The sequence below is a fragment of the Babesia bigemina genome (assembly GCF_000981445.1).
Source record: "Babesia bigemina genome assembly Bbig001, chromosome : IV".
In the NCBI taxonomy this organism is placed as follows: domain Eukaryota; phylum Apicomplexa; class Aconoidasida; order Piroplasmida; family Babesiidae; genus Babesia; species Babesia bigemina.
Genome location: NC_027219.1, coordinates 158,791 through 173,322, shown reverse-complemented (window position 1 = coordinate 173,322; position 14,532 = coordinate 158,791). Strand labels below are relative to the sequence as shown.

Genomic DNA, 14,532 nt, shown 5'->3' with positions numbered 1-14,532 from the left:
GATGTGGAAATTGATTCTTGTGTTAGCTCACTTTATTGTTGAAGTTGGCGCAAAGTCACCTATTTTAAAAAAGCGTATTCTTTTGGACTTTGATAAAAATCCAGTTTCGACAAATGATGCAGCTCTAATCCACGACATAGTACTATCCAACGCAAACACTATTGAAATTATATGTCCTAGGCGCAAGGCCGGATACTTCTACGACATACTTCCAAATACCAGGGATAAGATTCCGAGTGGAGATATTTACGTCTACGCGACCATAGACGGAGTATACCAGAAAGTGAACATAAACGATGTGGTGCGATTTGAGTCAGCCGATAACCAGCCTAAGCTGAGACAGCAATTCGGGATGACGAGGATGTTACTCAACCAGGGCCTAAGCTCAGACATTGTACGTTATGACGTGGAGAGCTTCGATGTGCACTGTGCGCCAGCTGATAATGCAGACGGTGTGCACAAGGGTCTTGGCGCGTGCTTGTCATCTGCGTCGCTGAATGAAGAAGAGAGAAGTAGATGCAAGTACAGTAAGAAGGGTTCGCCAATGTTGGGTATAGTGCGCGTGTCACTGAGCAGCGTTCCACGTGCGTACACGGGATGTGGAAGCATGAGCGCGCCATTCCTGCTGGATGGGTGGGGTAAGGTGTCGACTGGGACATCGTGCGTCGTGGACGTGATGGAGACCCCCGACGTGGGCTTCTACTGCAAAGGCAGGATAGAACCCGCCAACTGCCCATTCTCGCTGTACTATGGCAACAATGATATGTTGAGTAGGATGCCGTTCAAGGTGGACGTGAGCTCCAGCGGATATGAAGGCGGCACTATGCTTGCGATGCGTTACGACCGTTCCAGCATTACGTCGCCCTTCTCTGGGCGCTGCCGATGCATCGACAAGGCGACAAACACAGTAACTGCGGTCATCGAAATCACGAGCAAGGAGCGGCACGTCTGCGACCTCAGCGCGAAGCTGACGCAACACCTGTCGAGGCCCATTGCCGGCGACTGGTGCGACGTTGTGCTCTACCCTGGCAGTTCTCTAGAAATCCTCTTCCCGGTTACTGCGAACGAACTATCCTCCGAAGTTAGAGAGGCTCTGCTAGGGGGCGACAATGTCAGCGGACCCATCTCCACCTTCATGCCGGCGAAACCAGACGTAGAGGCGCTGACTCGCACGGCAGGTGAGAACACGCTTGTATACGGCACAGTACCACTCATTTCTGTCGTGGACCCTAAGGTTGTTGAAGTCGATAGCGCTTTGCTCTCCGACGGAGTGGTGTACATACAGCATAAGGTGTCGGAGGCAGAGCCCGCTGACAGAGATCCGGCGTCCTTCTATTTCCGGTGTCTGCACAAGGGTGGTAGCGACCACACGAGTGTGACATCCACAATCAAGGTTACAATTGCTTATGGGTCACCGAATGAAAGCTACGCTGGGGATGCAGCAGCAGACGCGTTGAATAATCCGGCGAGAGTAAGCCAGTATTTCACTGACATGGCCGATACAGCACGTCTCGAGTGTAATGCCGACGAACACATGGTCCCTATTAATTGTACTGTAATGGCCTTCAATGCCAACAGGACCGCTCTGATTCCTCTTCCGCGTGAAGTAAGGACTCAGATAGACACTAATGGTAGGAATGTACGTGACTTCAAAGTCGACGAATCCTTCACTGACGCTTTCAGTGTGCACTGCAGCTGTATCAATGAATATGGAGTAGAAACTTCCAGGACTACCTTAAATCAGATCCCGCAGAAATACACCATGAAGGGACGGTCACCGAATATGAAATCAATGATCATGGTTCCACGCATCATGTCTTATGACGTGGACGGTATGCTCAGGCACGATAAAATTGTGATACCTGTGTCGGACGTTTATAATGAGAAGAAAGTATTGCGAGTATCAGCAGGTACACTCAACGGCCTTTTGTGCACTCCACCCAAGGGGCTTACAAATGTACAGAGGCTCCCACTACCGGATGATATGAGACCCTTCTCGTCATCTATCGATAACACGCTAGAAGGTGTGCGGTTAAACACTGACACCGTAATGCTGCGCCAAGATGAGGATGTATCGAAGTCTTATGCCACCTGGTTTCCTTATAACGACAGCAACGAGTTTGTCAATTTGGTTAAGACAGGTGATGAATATACACTCACAACTGCTGACCTTAATACGGTCATGATTTCTAAAGGTGGTTTCAGCATTGGCTATAATGTCGACCACGAAGGTGATTTAATTGATCGTTCTAAACTTATAATTCGCTATCCGTTAGGATCTATCGTTATCTCGAAAGACGATAATAGTGAAATCACCTTACACTACGTATGTGGGTCGATGTCACCACCCCGACCAGTTGAGCAGGAAAGCGCAAGGGGTGTGGAAGCATCACGTGATGCAAAGTCACCTGTAAAGGAAAAGCGGTCAATGGAGATATGGGAGATCGCTAAGGTACACGTGCCAACCACCGACCCATACGTCCAAGGCTGTGGCATACCTGGCGAATCTGACGGCTTATTCAGGCCAGATACGGTACCGCTGACCGATGGCTCGGGCAAGACAATTGGCTGCGTTGTAAATCTCAAAACAGCGAAAGTGGCAGGGTTCTACTGCCCTCTGCCCTATAGGACGGATCCGCCAGACTGCCAACTGGTTTATAAAAACAACTTGACTGCTGCACGCAACGTCGGAATAATAGCGGACGTTAAAGTATCAAGGAGCTCGAATCTCTTACTTTTCAAAAAACGCAAAATGTCATTCGCAGCGATGTGGAAGTTTGCAATGGGAGGTGGAACCTACGAATGCCACTGCATCACCAAAACTGGAATGCGCATTTCGACCGTTAGGATTGCCACTAGATAAGAACTGACGCATGCTTCAGCCAAAGGTAGTTGGAGAAGCCGGGTGTTAACCACTTATGCACGCTGACGTACCGTACCCATCACACCTCTCATTCTCGGCAGAGCGCTCCTCGTGATGACGGCGGCATTCAATTTCACACACATACAAGTTAATCACACTATTGCTATTGCATACTCAACAGCGACACAAGTGTCATACATAAGGTATATATAGTAGATTGCTGCAACACTTTTAGAATGAAGTCATGTGTGGCGAAAATATCGTTGGCTGACGTGGCGCACTGATTTCTACAGTTCCAGCAGATATTCGTTTCCACGGTATAAACGGGTGTGTCAATATTTCTACGGATCCCGGTTTGAAAACGGCAGCACCTTCTACGTATTTTCCCGGGGTTACATCACACGTATACACTACGATGGGTTCGAAAAACAAATCTTTGATGCCTTTCTCCCTGATTGGTATTTTGTAGTGGATCTCCAATGTTAGGTTGCCTCCCTTGTACAATATATTTGGTCTGTACTGCCAAGCAGAAAATGTAATAACTTCTTCAACACCAAATACAAATGCAATAAAATCTCCAAGAAATCCGCGGTGTTGGATTCGTTTCACAGCATAGTACTTGTTGAGATATACCTGGTAAGAATCCGGTACAATTAATTCTCTTATACGTGTTGCCTCCTTTTGCAAAAAGGCAGCATTATGTAGGGGGAGGTTTGAACTGTTTGGCAGTTGAGCGGCGAGTCTGACAAGTTCAAGCCGCAATTTGGCTTCAACGTCAGTTTGAATATTGCTCGACAAAGTCCAACGTCTCCGGAAGGTATGCTCATGCACACCGTTGTTTCCTAGAGTCGCGAGTGTGTATCCGCCGGAAGGCCAAACCTTCCTTGAGTAAGAGATAGGACAGGCAACCAGAAGGATAGACAGATTCAAAAAACATCCAAACATACTCGTGCTGCAAAAACGCATTATATGCTGTGCGGTATATCGTTGCAAGTGAGGCGGATTCCAGTGTGGGAGACATACGTATGGCACAGCAGCAACACATACACCTCAAAAATTGAATTAAATGGACAATTTCGGCTTTGGTGTGCTCGGAGGCATTTTTGCCTCCGGCGGAGGTGGTGAGGAAGAGGTCGACAATCGACCGAAGGTTTTACAGAGAACCGACAGTTTCGCTGACTACACCCCTCCTGAAATAACCAATTTCCAGCCAAGCACACTTCAAAAGAAGCTGAAGCAGGATTCGGGGGCTGTAGAATCAATAATGCCGGTCAAGATATCGCAGATATTGGCAAACCTTAGCGAAGGCAACCAAAAATTTTCACTTTACAATCAGGCCATTGGTGCCATATGCATCGTTGGACAAATCCAGGATTTGGAGAAGCTGACATCTGCGGTGTACTTCCAACTAACGGACGAGACAGGGTCGATTGCGGTTAATTACACCGACGAGGGATTCGCGGTGCAGCAGGGTGACTATGTGCAGGTGGTTGGTTCGCTGGTATTACTTGCATCCGATAACTTCTATGTGGATGCACAAAACGTGATGTTAATTGGGAACGATATCGATCACTACCCGGACCTGCTTATGCACCACAACGTGCTGGTGGCCTACACGGCTTTCAATCTCGACCTAGGATCGAAGCTTAAACTGCAAAACAAGCATACCGGCAAAATATCGGAGCTCCCCGGTCAGAGCACCGGCAGGGTTAGTATCGCAGACATAGAATCGGTGGCTCTCGGAGAGCTCTACGACCACATCACTGAGCCGGTGGAGCGGTTGATACTGCAGTACCTGAAGGCGCGCCCAGACACTCTGGCGAAACGAAGCGACATTATGGCGTGTTTATCGGAGCGATACGTAGGTTAGTTAACCGTATGCTGCCACTTAGACACGTGACTGTAGAATCTGTTCTTGACAACGCAATTGCAAGGCTCGACGCCGAGGCAGAGATCGCCTGTACCAAAGACCTAATTTGCCTGCCTATTTAATCCTCGGCATTAGCGAAATCAACTGCCTTTCCAGTTGCTTGCTGCACATCGTACTTCAAAACAGCGTCCAGATGACGGCCCGTGCGACGTGATAACCATTTGCCGTCTTCAATATCGAAATAGTCGACGCCGTTAAATGAACTGTACCATATTTGCTGAGACGCCTCGTGTTTGTTTAATACGATGTACTGCTTTGGGTCAATTTCAGCGGTTAACACCGTTCCGTCAAACGAGATGGAACTGATGTCATCTACAGTTTCGAGAGTGTCGTGTAATGCCTGTTAATCAATGAAACGATACTATACGCATCCGCCATAACTCAGTATGTATGTTGGATCGCACGTCAACGTAACATTCATTGCAAGTATATGCATTCATATATCGCCTTGGCATAACGACACGACATGGTTACCGTCGTCGACGTCCGCATATATGCAATGCCGGCGCCGTTTGCGGCGGAAGGAATAACGGTACTAATAAGAATCATACCTGCAACTGATTCAGCGCCGCTTCGTTGAACCTATGCAAATTCGCAACCCCGGAAAATAGGCGATAGAGTCGCAGCATTATGGCAGTGAAAGAGGTTATCAGGTCGGTTTGGTGAATTCCTTGCGCAACTCGTCCTGCTCAATCATCGCATCGCGAACGACATTCCTGTACTTTTCGCGGGATTGCGCTCGTCGTTTCCTCAATTCCAGACTCCGGAGCTTCGCCTCCGCGTTGTGTGCCTGTACAAAGCCCTTCTTCAAAGACCTGTACAACGCCTTTTCGCGCTTCACACCCGAGTCTCGACCAGCATAAGGATCGGATACAGCGCCATATTTTGGCACTTCAAGCTCAATTTTCTGAATCGAGATTAGACGCGCGTCGCTGGCCCTAACTTACAGGTCGCTTGTACGTGTCGAGCACGTACGGCAGCAATTCGACGTTGGAGTAGTCTTTTACCAATGCTTTTAAACGCTCAAGTTTGGGCGATTGAATCTTGAGCTCTGTGATATTGGGTGATATGAAGTGTAAGCAGATAGGATAGACATGACAATCCTTGGAGTGGAGGAGCTTGAGGACCACTCTTACCATATCGAGCATCGGGTCCACCAGATGTGGTCTGGATGAACTCCACGCGACGCATGCCCTCATGGTAAGACTGAAGAAGAAGGGCATATACAGACCGCTGTCCAGTGCCGTTGAGTATGCCATCGCAATCAAAAGGCGCACGCGTTCGTGCGGGTCATCTTTCACGTTACATTCATCAGCAACCCTTTCGAGAACTAGCAGCACTGCTCTATACATCGCCGACCCCACCTTTGCTAGCTTTATGATGAAATACAGCACGATCAAAACTTCCAAGGAGAGCTCTACCTCCTTCTCGAATGACACATATACACCTTTTAAAAAGGTTGAGAAGTACGCGTGATACTCCTTTGGGTTGAGTTGAGACAAATAGTGCAAAAATTCGGCCAGAGTATCGAAGCATTCGCAGAACTCTAAATGTCCAGACGGTGATGCTAGAAGTTCGCTCAATGCCCGTGCAACAGCAACTATGCACTTTTCCGCCGTATGATGCGATACGTTACCAAGCCTCACAAATTCCTTGCTCAGTTCGCACATGGCGTTAGCATCCTTGGCCTCAAATAGTCGGCCCAATAAATCGCCACCATCCTTAGACTGCTGCGGAGCCAGCATCAACTGGCGTAAATTGGCATCAAATTGATCACCTTTCGTCGGCACTGCTACTTTTTCCTGTAATGCTGGCATTTGTGGCATGCTGCACAGATGTTTAACTCATGCGCCGAAAACTCACCCCCTACGCTGTTTCACGTACTTCTCGAGATTTAGATTCTTGTATTCTAGATCCAACTGCGATAACAGGTCGCGCTGTGCGTCCTTCTCCTGTCTTTCAAGGGCCTTACGGAGCTTGTGCTCCTCCAAGGCTTTAGACAGCCCGCCCATGTCGCCATTATAGTGGAAATCATCCTCAGAACTATCGGATACGTCGCCTTCATAGTGATTTTCGATTGGTTCATTCTTGTGGGTCAGGTTGAGAGGTTTGTTGAGGTTAAACAAATCTAATTTCAGCGCCTTCCTATGTGACGGCTGCGGAATTGCGCTTTCGGCTGCAATTTTACTTCGGAACTTGGTTCGGCGCGATTTAGGCGCACGAACTGACACCTAAAAAATGCTTATGCGATATGTACAAGTTCTTACAGCAGGAGCTGAGCGGCGAACGGTATCAAAAAGGTTGTTGGAGGCATCCCCTGGGTGAGCGCCGCGGTTCGCGTCCTTCCTGCTTCGTTTAGTCTTAGACATTGATATATTTAATAATTGCGAATCATCTTTCGTGGTCGTGGTCACACGCAGCCACATAAAGGAGTATCGGCTTGCTGGAGCACGAGAGATATATGTGCGACGTTCTACTGTATTTGTCTACAGGTTGACACTTACAACCGTAATAGTGATTGACACATTAATTCAGGTGGTAACAAGCGCTTGAAATAATGCGGTGCTGGTTGCATATCAACGATTTCTCTAAACGACTCTTTTCCAGTGAGATGTGTATTAAACGAGACACAACATGCAGCGGCATATGGCAACTGCAAGCGTAACATACCTATCGCAATAGACTTCGATGCGGGTCGATCGCGTGTCGCTATTCAGAAGCCACTTCTGCCGACACCTCTGACACAGGTACTTGTTGTCGACGGATTTTTGAAAATTGCCATTCGTAGGATGCCAACAGCCGAATTTTGAAGGCAGTAGGTTCTCATCAGCCGCTGGCGAAATGCCGTGTGGTTGAGCAGTTGTCGGTCCGCCGAGTTAAGTTCGGCGGACGGAATGACACGGGACGCATAACAACTCGCCACCGAGGTGGAGGTCACGTCCAACGACTCAGGCTTATTGATTTCAAAAGACAACGCAAGGACGTTCCAGCGACTGTCCTCAGGATAGAGTACGACCCTACTCGTAGTGCGCACGTCGCATTGCTTCAGTATGTCGATGGCGTGCTGAGTTACATCCTCTGCCCCGCCGGCGTGAGGCCGGGGACTATTCTGGTGGCTAGCGCATCAGCTCCCATCGAACCCGGTAACTGTATGCCACTGCGCAATATCCCGGTGAGTCAACATCATAACAGCGACAATGCGATCAGGTTAAATCGATCGTCCACAATGTGGAGCTGAGGCCTGGCGCGGGAGGTCAAATCGCAAGGGCAGGAGGCACGTATGTCACGGTAGTTGAGTAAGTGGCTCAGATTACGTATGAAATATTGCATATTGACTGAATGTTACGCGAATGCAAACTGGTAATTGTGGAAGTTTCATTTCCTTGCTCACCAACCTACAATTGGTACGTTCGTTCGGATTTTATATCGGCGTACAGGAAAGATGATACCTTTGCTACAATAAGGATGGCTTCCACGGAGCTTCGTAGATTTCCACTAGACTGTTGGGCAACCCTGGGGCAGGTCTCCAACATTGAGCATGCTAAGCGGGTGCTCAAAAAGGCTGGTACCAGAAGGTAAGATAATTGTGGCGAAATCTTTCCATATTTTCAGAAATTTAGGATGGAGGCCGTCAGTAAGGGGTATAGCAATGAATCCTAATGCACATCCGCATGGTGGAGGAACAAGCAAAAGTGGCACTAAACGACCGAGATGCTCCATATGGGGAATATGTCGTTCAGGATTTAGAACGAGAAGCAAAGAGAAACCACTTGGTTTGATTATGAAACGTAAGCTTTGCGGTCGGCTTATGAAAAAATACGGTATATCAAAAAATACGTAGACTTCGTTTCAATAATAAACTCTGGACGCGCAACTGCGTTCGCTGTTGCTGCGGCGCGTCCTAATTGGGCCGTTGTCATTAAGAAGAAGGTATGTGTAAGTTGTAGTGTGCCGTGATTCCAACGTTTGAAGAATATGCGTGATTCCAAAAGGCGTGGCGACGTGACGAATCTGCCTAACTCATCGATGGGCCTGGAGATTGCATGAAAAGTTTTGCAGACGTCAATTAGGCCTATGGCGTGAGTTGCAACACTGCCAACTGCCGCTACGTTCGTGGATTTACTAGCTTTTAATGCGCCTTTGTTTATGTTACACGGTCAAACATAGGTCGCCTCCTTTGAATTTCTTCGCTGTTTGAAACAAATCAACGCTTCGCAAGGCCCATGAAATTTCACTCCCTGAACCGCGTCTGTGAGATACACTGGTGTGCATCGAGGTGTACATATCAGTCTGCTATCTAATGTTATTTTAAATGCTTGCCAATATTCCAACGCTGTTGAGCAACGTTTGGTTTGTAAGAAAAGCAATACAATTTTCTTGCGTTCGATTCTTGATTTCATTGCTATAAAATCAATGTGGTTACACAAAGATTCTAGACTGCTATTTACAAATATGTTTCATTTTCCCAGCGATCACTGATGTATAAATTATTTTCGCAACAACGAAAATATTTTTTTTCGTTGTACTGCAACTCGTCAGGAACAAACTAAATCTGCCCACAAAATTGAGAATCGAGATGATATTCGACATCATTGATTCTAGGATGATGTGGAAATTTTTTCTCGTCGTGGTCCATTATATTGTGGGAGCTAATGCAGAACAAAATATTAAAGCTAAGACAAAGATATTGGATTTTATGAAATATGGTATTCCGGATGATGAGAACGTATTCATCAATAGAGCAGTCCTATCCAAAAATAAGGCGCTCGAGATTATATGTCCTAGGCGCAAGGCCGGATACTTCTACGACATACTTCCAAATACCAGGGATAAGATTCCGAGTGGAGATATTTACGTCTACGCGACCATAGACGGAGTATACCAGAAAGTGAACATAAACGATGTGGTGCGATTTGAGTCAGCCGATAACCAGCCTAAGCTGAGACAGCAATTCGGGATGACGAGGATGTTACTCAACCAGGGCCTAAGCTCAGGCATTGTACGTTATGACGTGGAGAGCTTCGATGTGCACTGTGCGCCAGCTGATAATGCAGACGGTGTGCACAAGGGTCTTGGCGCGTGCTTGTCATCTGCGTCGCTGAATGAAGAAGAGAGAAGTAGATGCAAGTACAGTAAGAAGGGTTCGCCAATGTTGGGTATAGTGCGCGTGTCACTGAGCAGCGTTCCACGTGCGTACACGGGATGTGGAAGCATGAGCGCGCCATTCCTGCTGGATGGGTGGGGTAAGGTGTCGACTGGGACATCGTGCGTCGTGGACGTGATGGAGACCCCCGACGTGGGCTTCTACTGCAAAGGCAGGATAGAACCCGCCAACTGCCCATTCTCGCTGTACTATGGCAACAATGATATGTTGAGTAGGATGCCGTTCAAGGTGGACGTGAGCTCCAGCGGATATGAAGGCGGCACTATGCTTGCGATGCGTTACGACCGTTCCAGCATTACGTCGCCCTTCTCTGGGCGCTGCCGATGCATCGACAAGGCGACAAACACAGTAACTGCGGTCATCGAAATCACGAGCAAGGAGCGGCACGTCTGCGACCTCAGCGCGAAGCTGACGCAACACCTGTCGAGGCCCATTGCCGGCGACTGGTGCGACGTTGTGCTCTACCCTGGCAGTTCTCTAGAAATCCTCTTCCCGGTTACTGCGAACGAACTATCCTCCGAAGTTAGAGAGGCTCTGCTAGGGGGCGACAATGTCAGCGGACCCATCTCCACCTTCATGCCGGCGAAACCAGACGTAGAGGCGCTGACTCGCACGGCAGGTGAGAACACGCTTGTATACGGCACAGTACCACTCATTTCTGTCGTGGACCCTAAGGTTGTTGAAGTCGATAGCGCTTTGCTCTCCGACGGAGTGGTGTACATACAGCATAAGGTGTCGGAGGCAGAGCCCGCTGACAGAGATCCGGCGTCCTTCTATTTCCGGTGTCTGCACAAGGGTGGTAGCGACCACACGAGTGTGACATCCACAATCAAGGTTACAATTGCTTATGGGTCACCGAATGAAAGCTACGCTGGGGATGCAGCAGCAGACGCGTTGAATAATCCGGCGAGAGTAAGCCAGTATTTCACTGACATGGCCGATACAGCACGTCTCGAGTGTAATGCCGACGAACACATGGTCCCTATTAATTGTACTGTAATGGCCTTCAATGCCAACAGGACCGCTCTGATTCCTCTTCCGCGTGAAGTAAGGACTCAGATAGACACTAATGGTAGGAATGTACGTGACTTCAAAGTCGACGAATCCTTCACTGACGCTTTCAGTGTGCACTGCAGCTGTATCAATGAATATGGAGTAGAAACTTCCAGGACTACCTTAAATCAGATCCCGCAGAAATACACCATGAAGGGACGGTCACCGAATATGAAATCAATGATCATGGTTCCACGCATCATGTCTTATGACGTGGACGGTATGCTCAGGCACGATAAAATTGTGATACCTGTGTCGGACGTTTATAATGAGAAGAAAGTATTGCGAGTATCAGCAGGTACACTCAACGGCCTTTTGTGCACTCCACCCAAGGGGCTTACAAATGTACAGAGGCTCCCACTACCGGATGATATGAGACCCTTCTCGTCATCTATCGATAACACGCTAGAAGGTGTGCGGTTAAACACTGACACCGTAATGCTGCGCCAAGATGAGGATGTATCGAAGTCTTATGCCACCTGGTTTCCTTATAACGACAGCAACGAGTTTGTCAATTTGGTTAAGACAGGTGATGAATATACACTCACAACTGCTGACCTTAATACGGTCATGATTTCTAAAGGTGGTTTCAGCATTGGCTATAATGTCGACCACGAAAGTGATTTGATTGATCGCTCTGATCTCACTATTCGCTATCCGTTGGGCTCTGTCGTTATCTCGAAAGACGATAATAGTGAAATCACCTTACACTACGTATGTGGGTCGATGTCACCACCCCAACCAGTTGAGCAGGAAAGCGCAAGGGGTGTGGAAGCATCACGTGATGCAAAGTCACCTGTAAAGGAAAAGCGGTCAATGGAGATATGGGAGATCGCAAAAGTAGTTGTGCCCACCACCGACCCATACGTCCAAGGCTGTGGCATACCGAGCGAATCTGACGGCTTATTCAGGCCAGATACGGTACCGCTGACCGATGACTCGGGCAAGGCAATTGGCTGCGTTGTAAATCTCAAAACAGCGAAAGTGGCAGGGTTCTACTGCCCTCTGCCCTATAGGACGGATCCGCCAGACTGCCAACCGGTATTCAGAAATAACTTGGCTGCCACCATATACAAGGGAATACTGTCGGACGTTAATGTATCAAGGAGCCCGAATCTCTTACTTTTCAAAAAACGCAAAATGTCATTCGCAGCGATGTGGAAGTTTGCAATGGGAGGTGGAACCTACGAATGCCACTGCATCACCAAAACTGGAATGCGCATTTCGACCGTTAGGATTGCCACTAGATAAGAACTGACGCATGCTTCAGCCAAAGGTAGTTGGAGAAGCCGGGTGTTAACCACTTATGCACGCTGACGTACCGTACCCATCACACCTCTCATTCTCGGCAGAGCGCTCCTCGTGATGACGGCGGCATTCAATTTCACACACATACAAGTTAATCACACTATTGCTATTGCATACTCAACAGCGGCATATAATTAACGTCGAATTCTTCATTTTGTTCGGTCATATGTTTTCAGGTATAATTTAAACGCAGATGTAAATATGTGTTGCGTGATTTGTTTAAATTATTTCACAATGAGTTATTAGAAGAATTTACGCATATATGTGTGTTACCAACGGACTCTGTCTAGGCGGAGCATTACTTGTATGTGGTTCGATTTACTCTGAATCCGATTTATACTTAATGTCAGTGTGTATTAATACTTTCATCTACGCAATAATCTGTATGTGTAGTGTATTAGTATGTTCGGAAGCAAAACTTCGATTTTGATGTCGTTCTTAGCGACATCAATCACAGGTCTACACACCCATGTCGTATACAATCATGCGAAATGATTACTTGTGCAGCATTATGTGCTTCGTACCAGTTTTATGGCTTTTAATGCTCACGAATGGTGTCCAATCAAATGTCCTTCGTTCTGAATCTTCAACCGTCGATGCCATATGCCGCAACGTGGTATATTCCATAACGCTTCTTAGCAAACGACAGCTTCTGGATCTCGTCGACATTGACAAGTGTAAAGACTACACATTCTTGGGAGAAGATGTGTTGGCGTCGGCAGGACGAGGGGACCACTATTGCTACAAGAAGGTTGCACCTGTGCTCTGCGAAACCAAATACTCTCCCAGCAAAACAGTGCCCAACTGTGAACATATCAAGTCGAAGTTTGTATCCATATTGAATTCATGTATGCAGGAGACTGATTCTGATCTGAGTGAATGCAACTGCTCGGGGATCAACTATGAAACCCTGACTATTACTGACCCGCTAGTGTTTTGCAAACTGAGCTTTGTTTTACAACGGGGTATGTTTGCATGTTAGAGTAATAGACGCCTTCAGATGGGGTGCAAATTTCCTTCAAGAACAACGAGCTGGATGATTGCAAGTCTATGGCTGATAGCTACAACCACTGCCAGAGCATCGGAAAAGCCTTTCAACATCCGAAATATTGCATAGACGGTGGCTATCAGGGATATTGCAATAGCTACATACACCGTAGGTTAATACGTTGAAAACGTTCAACTATGCGCAGCTGTGCACGATGAAGCATACAACAGTTTGTGTAGGAATATTATCCTACCGTTTATCTTTTCCATGATGAAGGACGTTGATCAGAATTTATCTCTCAACTTGTGTATGAATTCGGATGAACTCGTCGAGAAATTTGTGTTAGCTAAACGGGTACGTCTCTTGATATTCAAATGTGAAATTATCTTCAGGATGCCTTGATGGCCAGTAGTCAAAAGCTCCTAGATACTATGGAGTCTGACTTCGCATTCAAGTTGTGGAAGGTAGATATGGAACAGAAGGTTCAGAACTTAAAGTCTGACATGCAACAAGTCTTCAAGTATTTCAATGCTGCGACAAGATACACAAACAGATGGTTTGCGTTCTCGTACTACTTCGATCCTCTGGTGGTATGTTTGCCTTTTAACAGAAAAAACATCTTACACAGAGATCTGAGGCCAGTAGGGCGTTGCAACTCTGCGAAAAAATGCTAATGCGTGCCAATGCCATTTCCACTGATATAGAGAGCGTGACGTCTTTCGTCAAGAAGATAGACCCATTATTTCAGCTTTGTGAACAAGTTCAACAAACATTGATTCATTTCAAACAGTTCCACACTTTGGTTAGTTTGTCTGCTGGAATCTTAACAGTGTATTAGCTCTCATCGGGTGCCCACAGCACAATACTACCGAGCAGCTACTACCGCCCTTTAGATCAGGCAACGTTCAGGCGCATCAGTAGTTTGTTGAATTCCGTCAGTGAGATTGTATCGCAACGCGTGTCTACGATCGGATCGTTACTGGATACGCATTTGAACAAGCTGCAGAATTCCGACGAAGAAAGTCGCGTGCACGCATTAGTTGGAGAGATGAAGTCCCTTGCCGCGCTTCATGAAGCACAAATTATGTGGTTAATTCGAGGACGTGGGAAACAGTCAAGTCGTGCGTTCACGCGATCTGTTGGTTATCAGCAAACAGCGAAGGAAGCAACCTGACCATAAACCTATCTGGTTGCACAAACATCAACCGTTCACTAATTAGCATCGC

General features: G+C 47.3%; 8 protein-coding genes across 8 annotated transcripts; 5 read left to right on the top strand and 3 right to left on the bottom strand.

Moving 5' to 3' along the window:
• Position 1: 1 nt before the first annotated feature.
• On the top strand, positions 2-2,863 carry BBBOND_0400690 (hypothetical protein; the record flags this gene model as incomplete). The annotated part of the gene is made up of 1 exon (XM_012914309.1): positions 2-2,863. One exon carries the CDS (start codon positions 2-4, stop codon positions 2,861-2,863), a length of 2,862 nt encoding a protein of 953 aa, XP_012769763.1.
• A 231-nt stretch (positions 2,864-3,094) lies between these two features.
• BBBOND_0400680 (membrane protein, putative) lies at positions 3,095-3,829 on the bottom strand (the record flags this gene model as incomplete). Its single annotated transcript, XM_012914308.1, has 1 exon — positions 3,095-3,829. One exon carries the CDS (start codon positions 3,827-3,829, stop codon positions 3,095-3,097), a length of 735 nt encoding a protein of 244 aa, XP_012769762.1.
• A 100-nt stretch (positions 3,830-3,929) lies between these two features.
• BBBOND_0400670 (hypothetical protein, conserved) lies at positions 3,930-4,733 on the top strand (the record flags this gene model as incomplete). Its single annotated transcript, XM_012914307.1, has 1 exon — positions 3,930-4,733. The coding sequence occupies one exon, from the start codon at positions 3,930-3,932 to the stop codon at positions 4,731-4,733; it is 804 nt and encodes a 267-aa protein (XP_012769761.1).
• A 118-nt stretch (positions 4,734-4,851) lies between these two features.
• BBBOND_0400660 (-Protein CyaY) lies at positions 4,852-5,422 on the bottom strand (the record flags this gene model as incomplete). Its single annotated transcript, XM_012914306.1, has 2 exons — positions 4,852-5,133; positions 5,345-5,422. 2 exons carry the CDS (start codon positions 5,420-5,422, stop codon positions 4,852-4,854), a joined length of 360 nt encoding a protein of 119 aa, XP_012769760.1.
• A 20-nt stretch (positions 5,423-5,442) lies between these two features.
• Positions 5,443-7,162, bottom strand: BBBOND_0400650 (hypothetical protein, conserved; the record flags this gene model as incomplete). Its single annotated transcript, XM_012914305.1, has 4 exons — positions 5,443-5,731; positions 5,754-6,620; positions 6,657-7,024; positions 7,061-7,162. 4 exons carry the CDS (start codon positions 7,160-7,162, stop codon positions 5,443-5,445), a joined length of 1,626 nt encoding a protein of 541 aa, XP_012769759.1.
• A 188-nt stretch (positions 7,163-7,350) lies between these two features.
• On the top strand, positions 7,351-8,634 carry BBBOND_0400640 (ribosomal protein L2, putative; the record flags this gene model as incomplete). Its single annotated transcript, XM_012914304.1, has 6 exons — positions 7,351-7,399; positions 7,434-7,540; positions 7,582-7,965; positions 8,001-8,089; positions 8,231-8,368; positions 8,406-8,634. The coding sequence occupies 6 exons, from the start codon at positions 7,351-7,353 to the stop codon at positions 8,632-8,634; spliced, it is 996 nt and encodes a 331-aa protein (XP_012769758.1).
• Positions 8,635-9,396: 762 nt separating this feature from the next.
• Positions 9,397-12,261, top strand: BBBOND_0400630 (hypothetical protein; the record flags this gene model as incomplete). The annotated part of the gene is made up of 1 exon (XM_012914303.1): positions 9,397-12,261. One exon carries the CDS (start codon positions 9,397-9,399, stop codon positions 12,259-12,261), a length of 2,865 nt encoding a protein of 954 aa, XP_012769757.1.
• Positions 12,262-12,859: 598 nt separating this feature from the next.
• On the top strand, positions 12,860-14,480 carry BBBOND_0400620 (hypothetical protein; the record flags this gene model as incomplete). Its single annotated transcript, XM_012914302.1, has 6 exons — positions 12,860-13,283; positions 13,319-13,438; positions 13,512-13,660; positions 13,699-13,896; positions 13,935-14,108; positions 14,205-14,480. 6 exons carry the CDS (start codon positions 12,860-12,862, stop codon positions 14,478-14,480), a joined length of 1,341 nt encoding a protein of 446 aa, XP_012769756.1.
• Between the last annotated feature and the right edge of the window lie 52 nt (positions 14,481-14,532).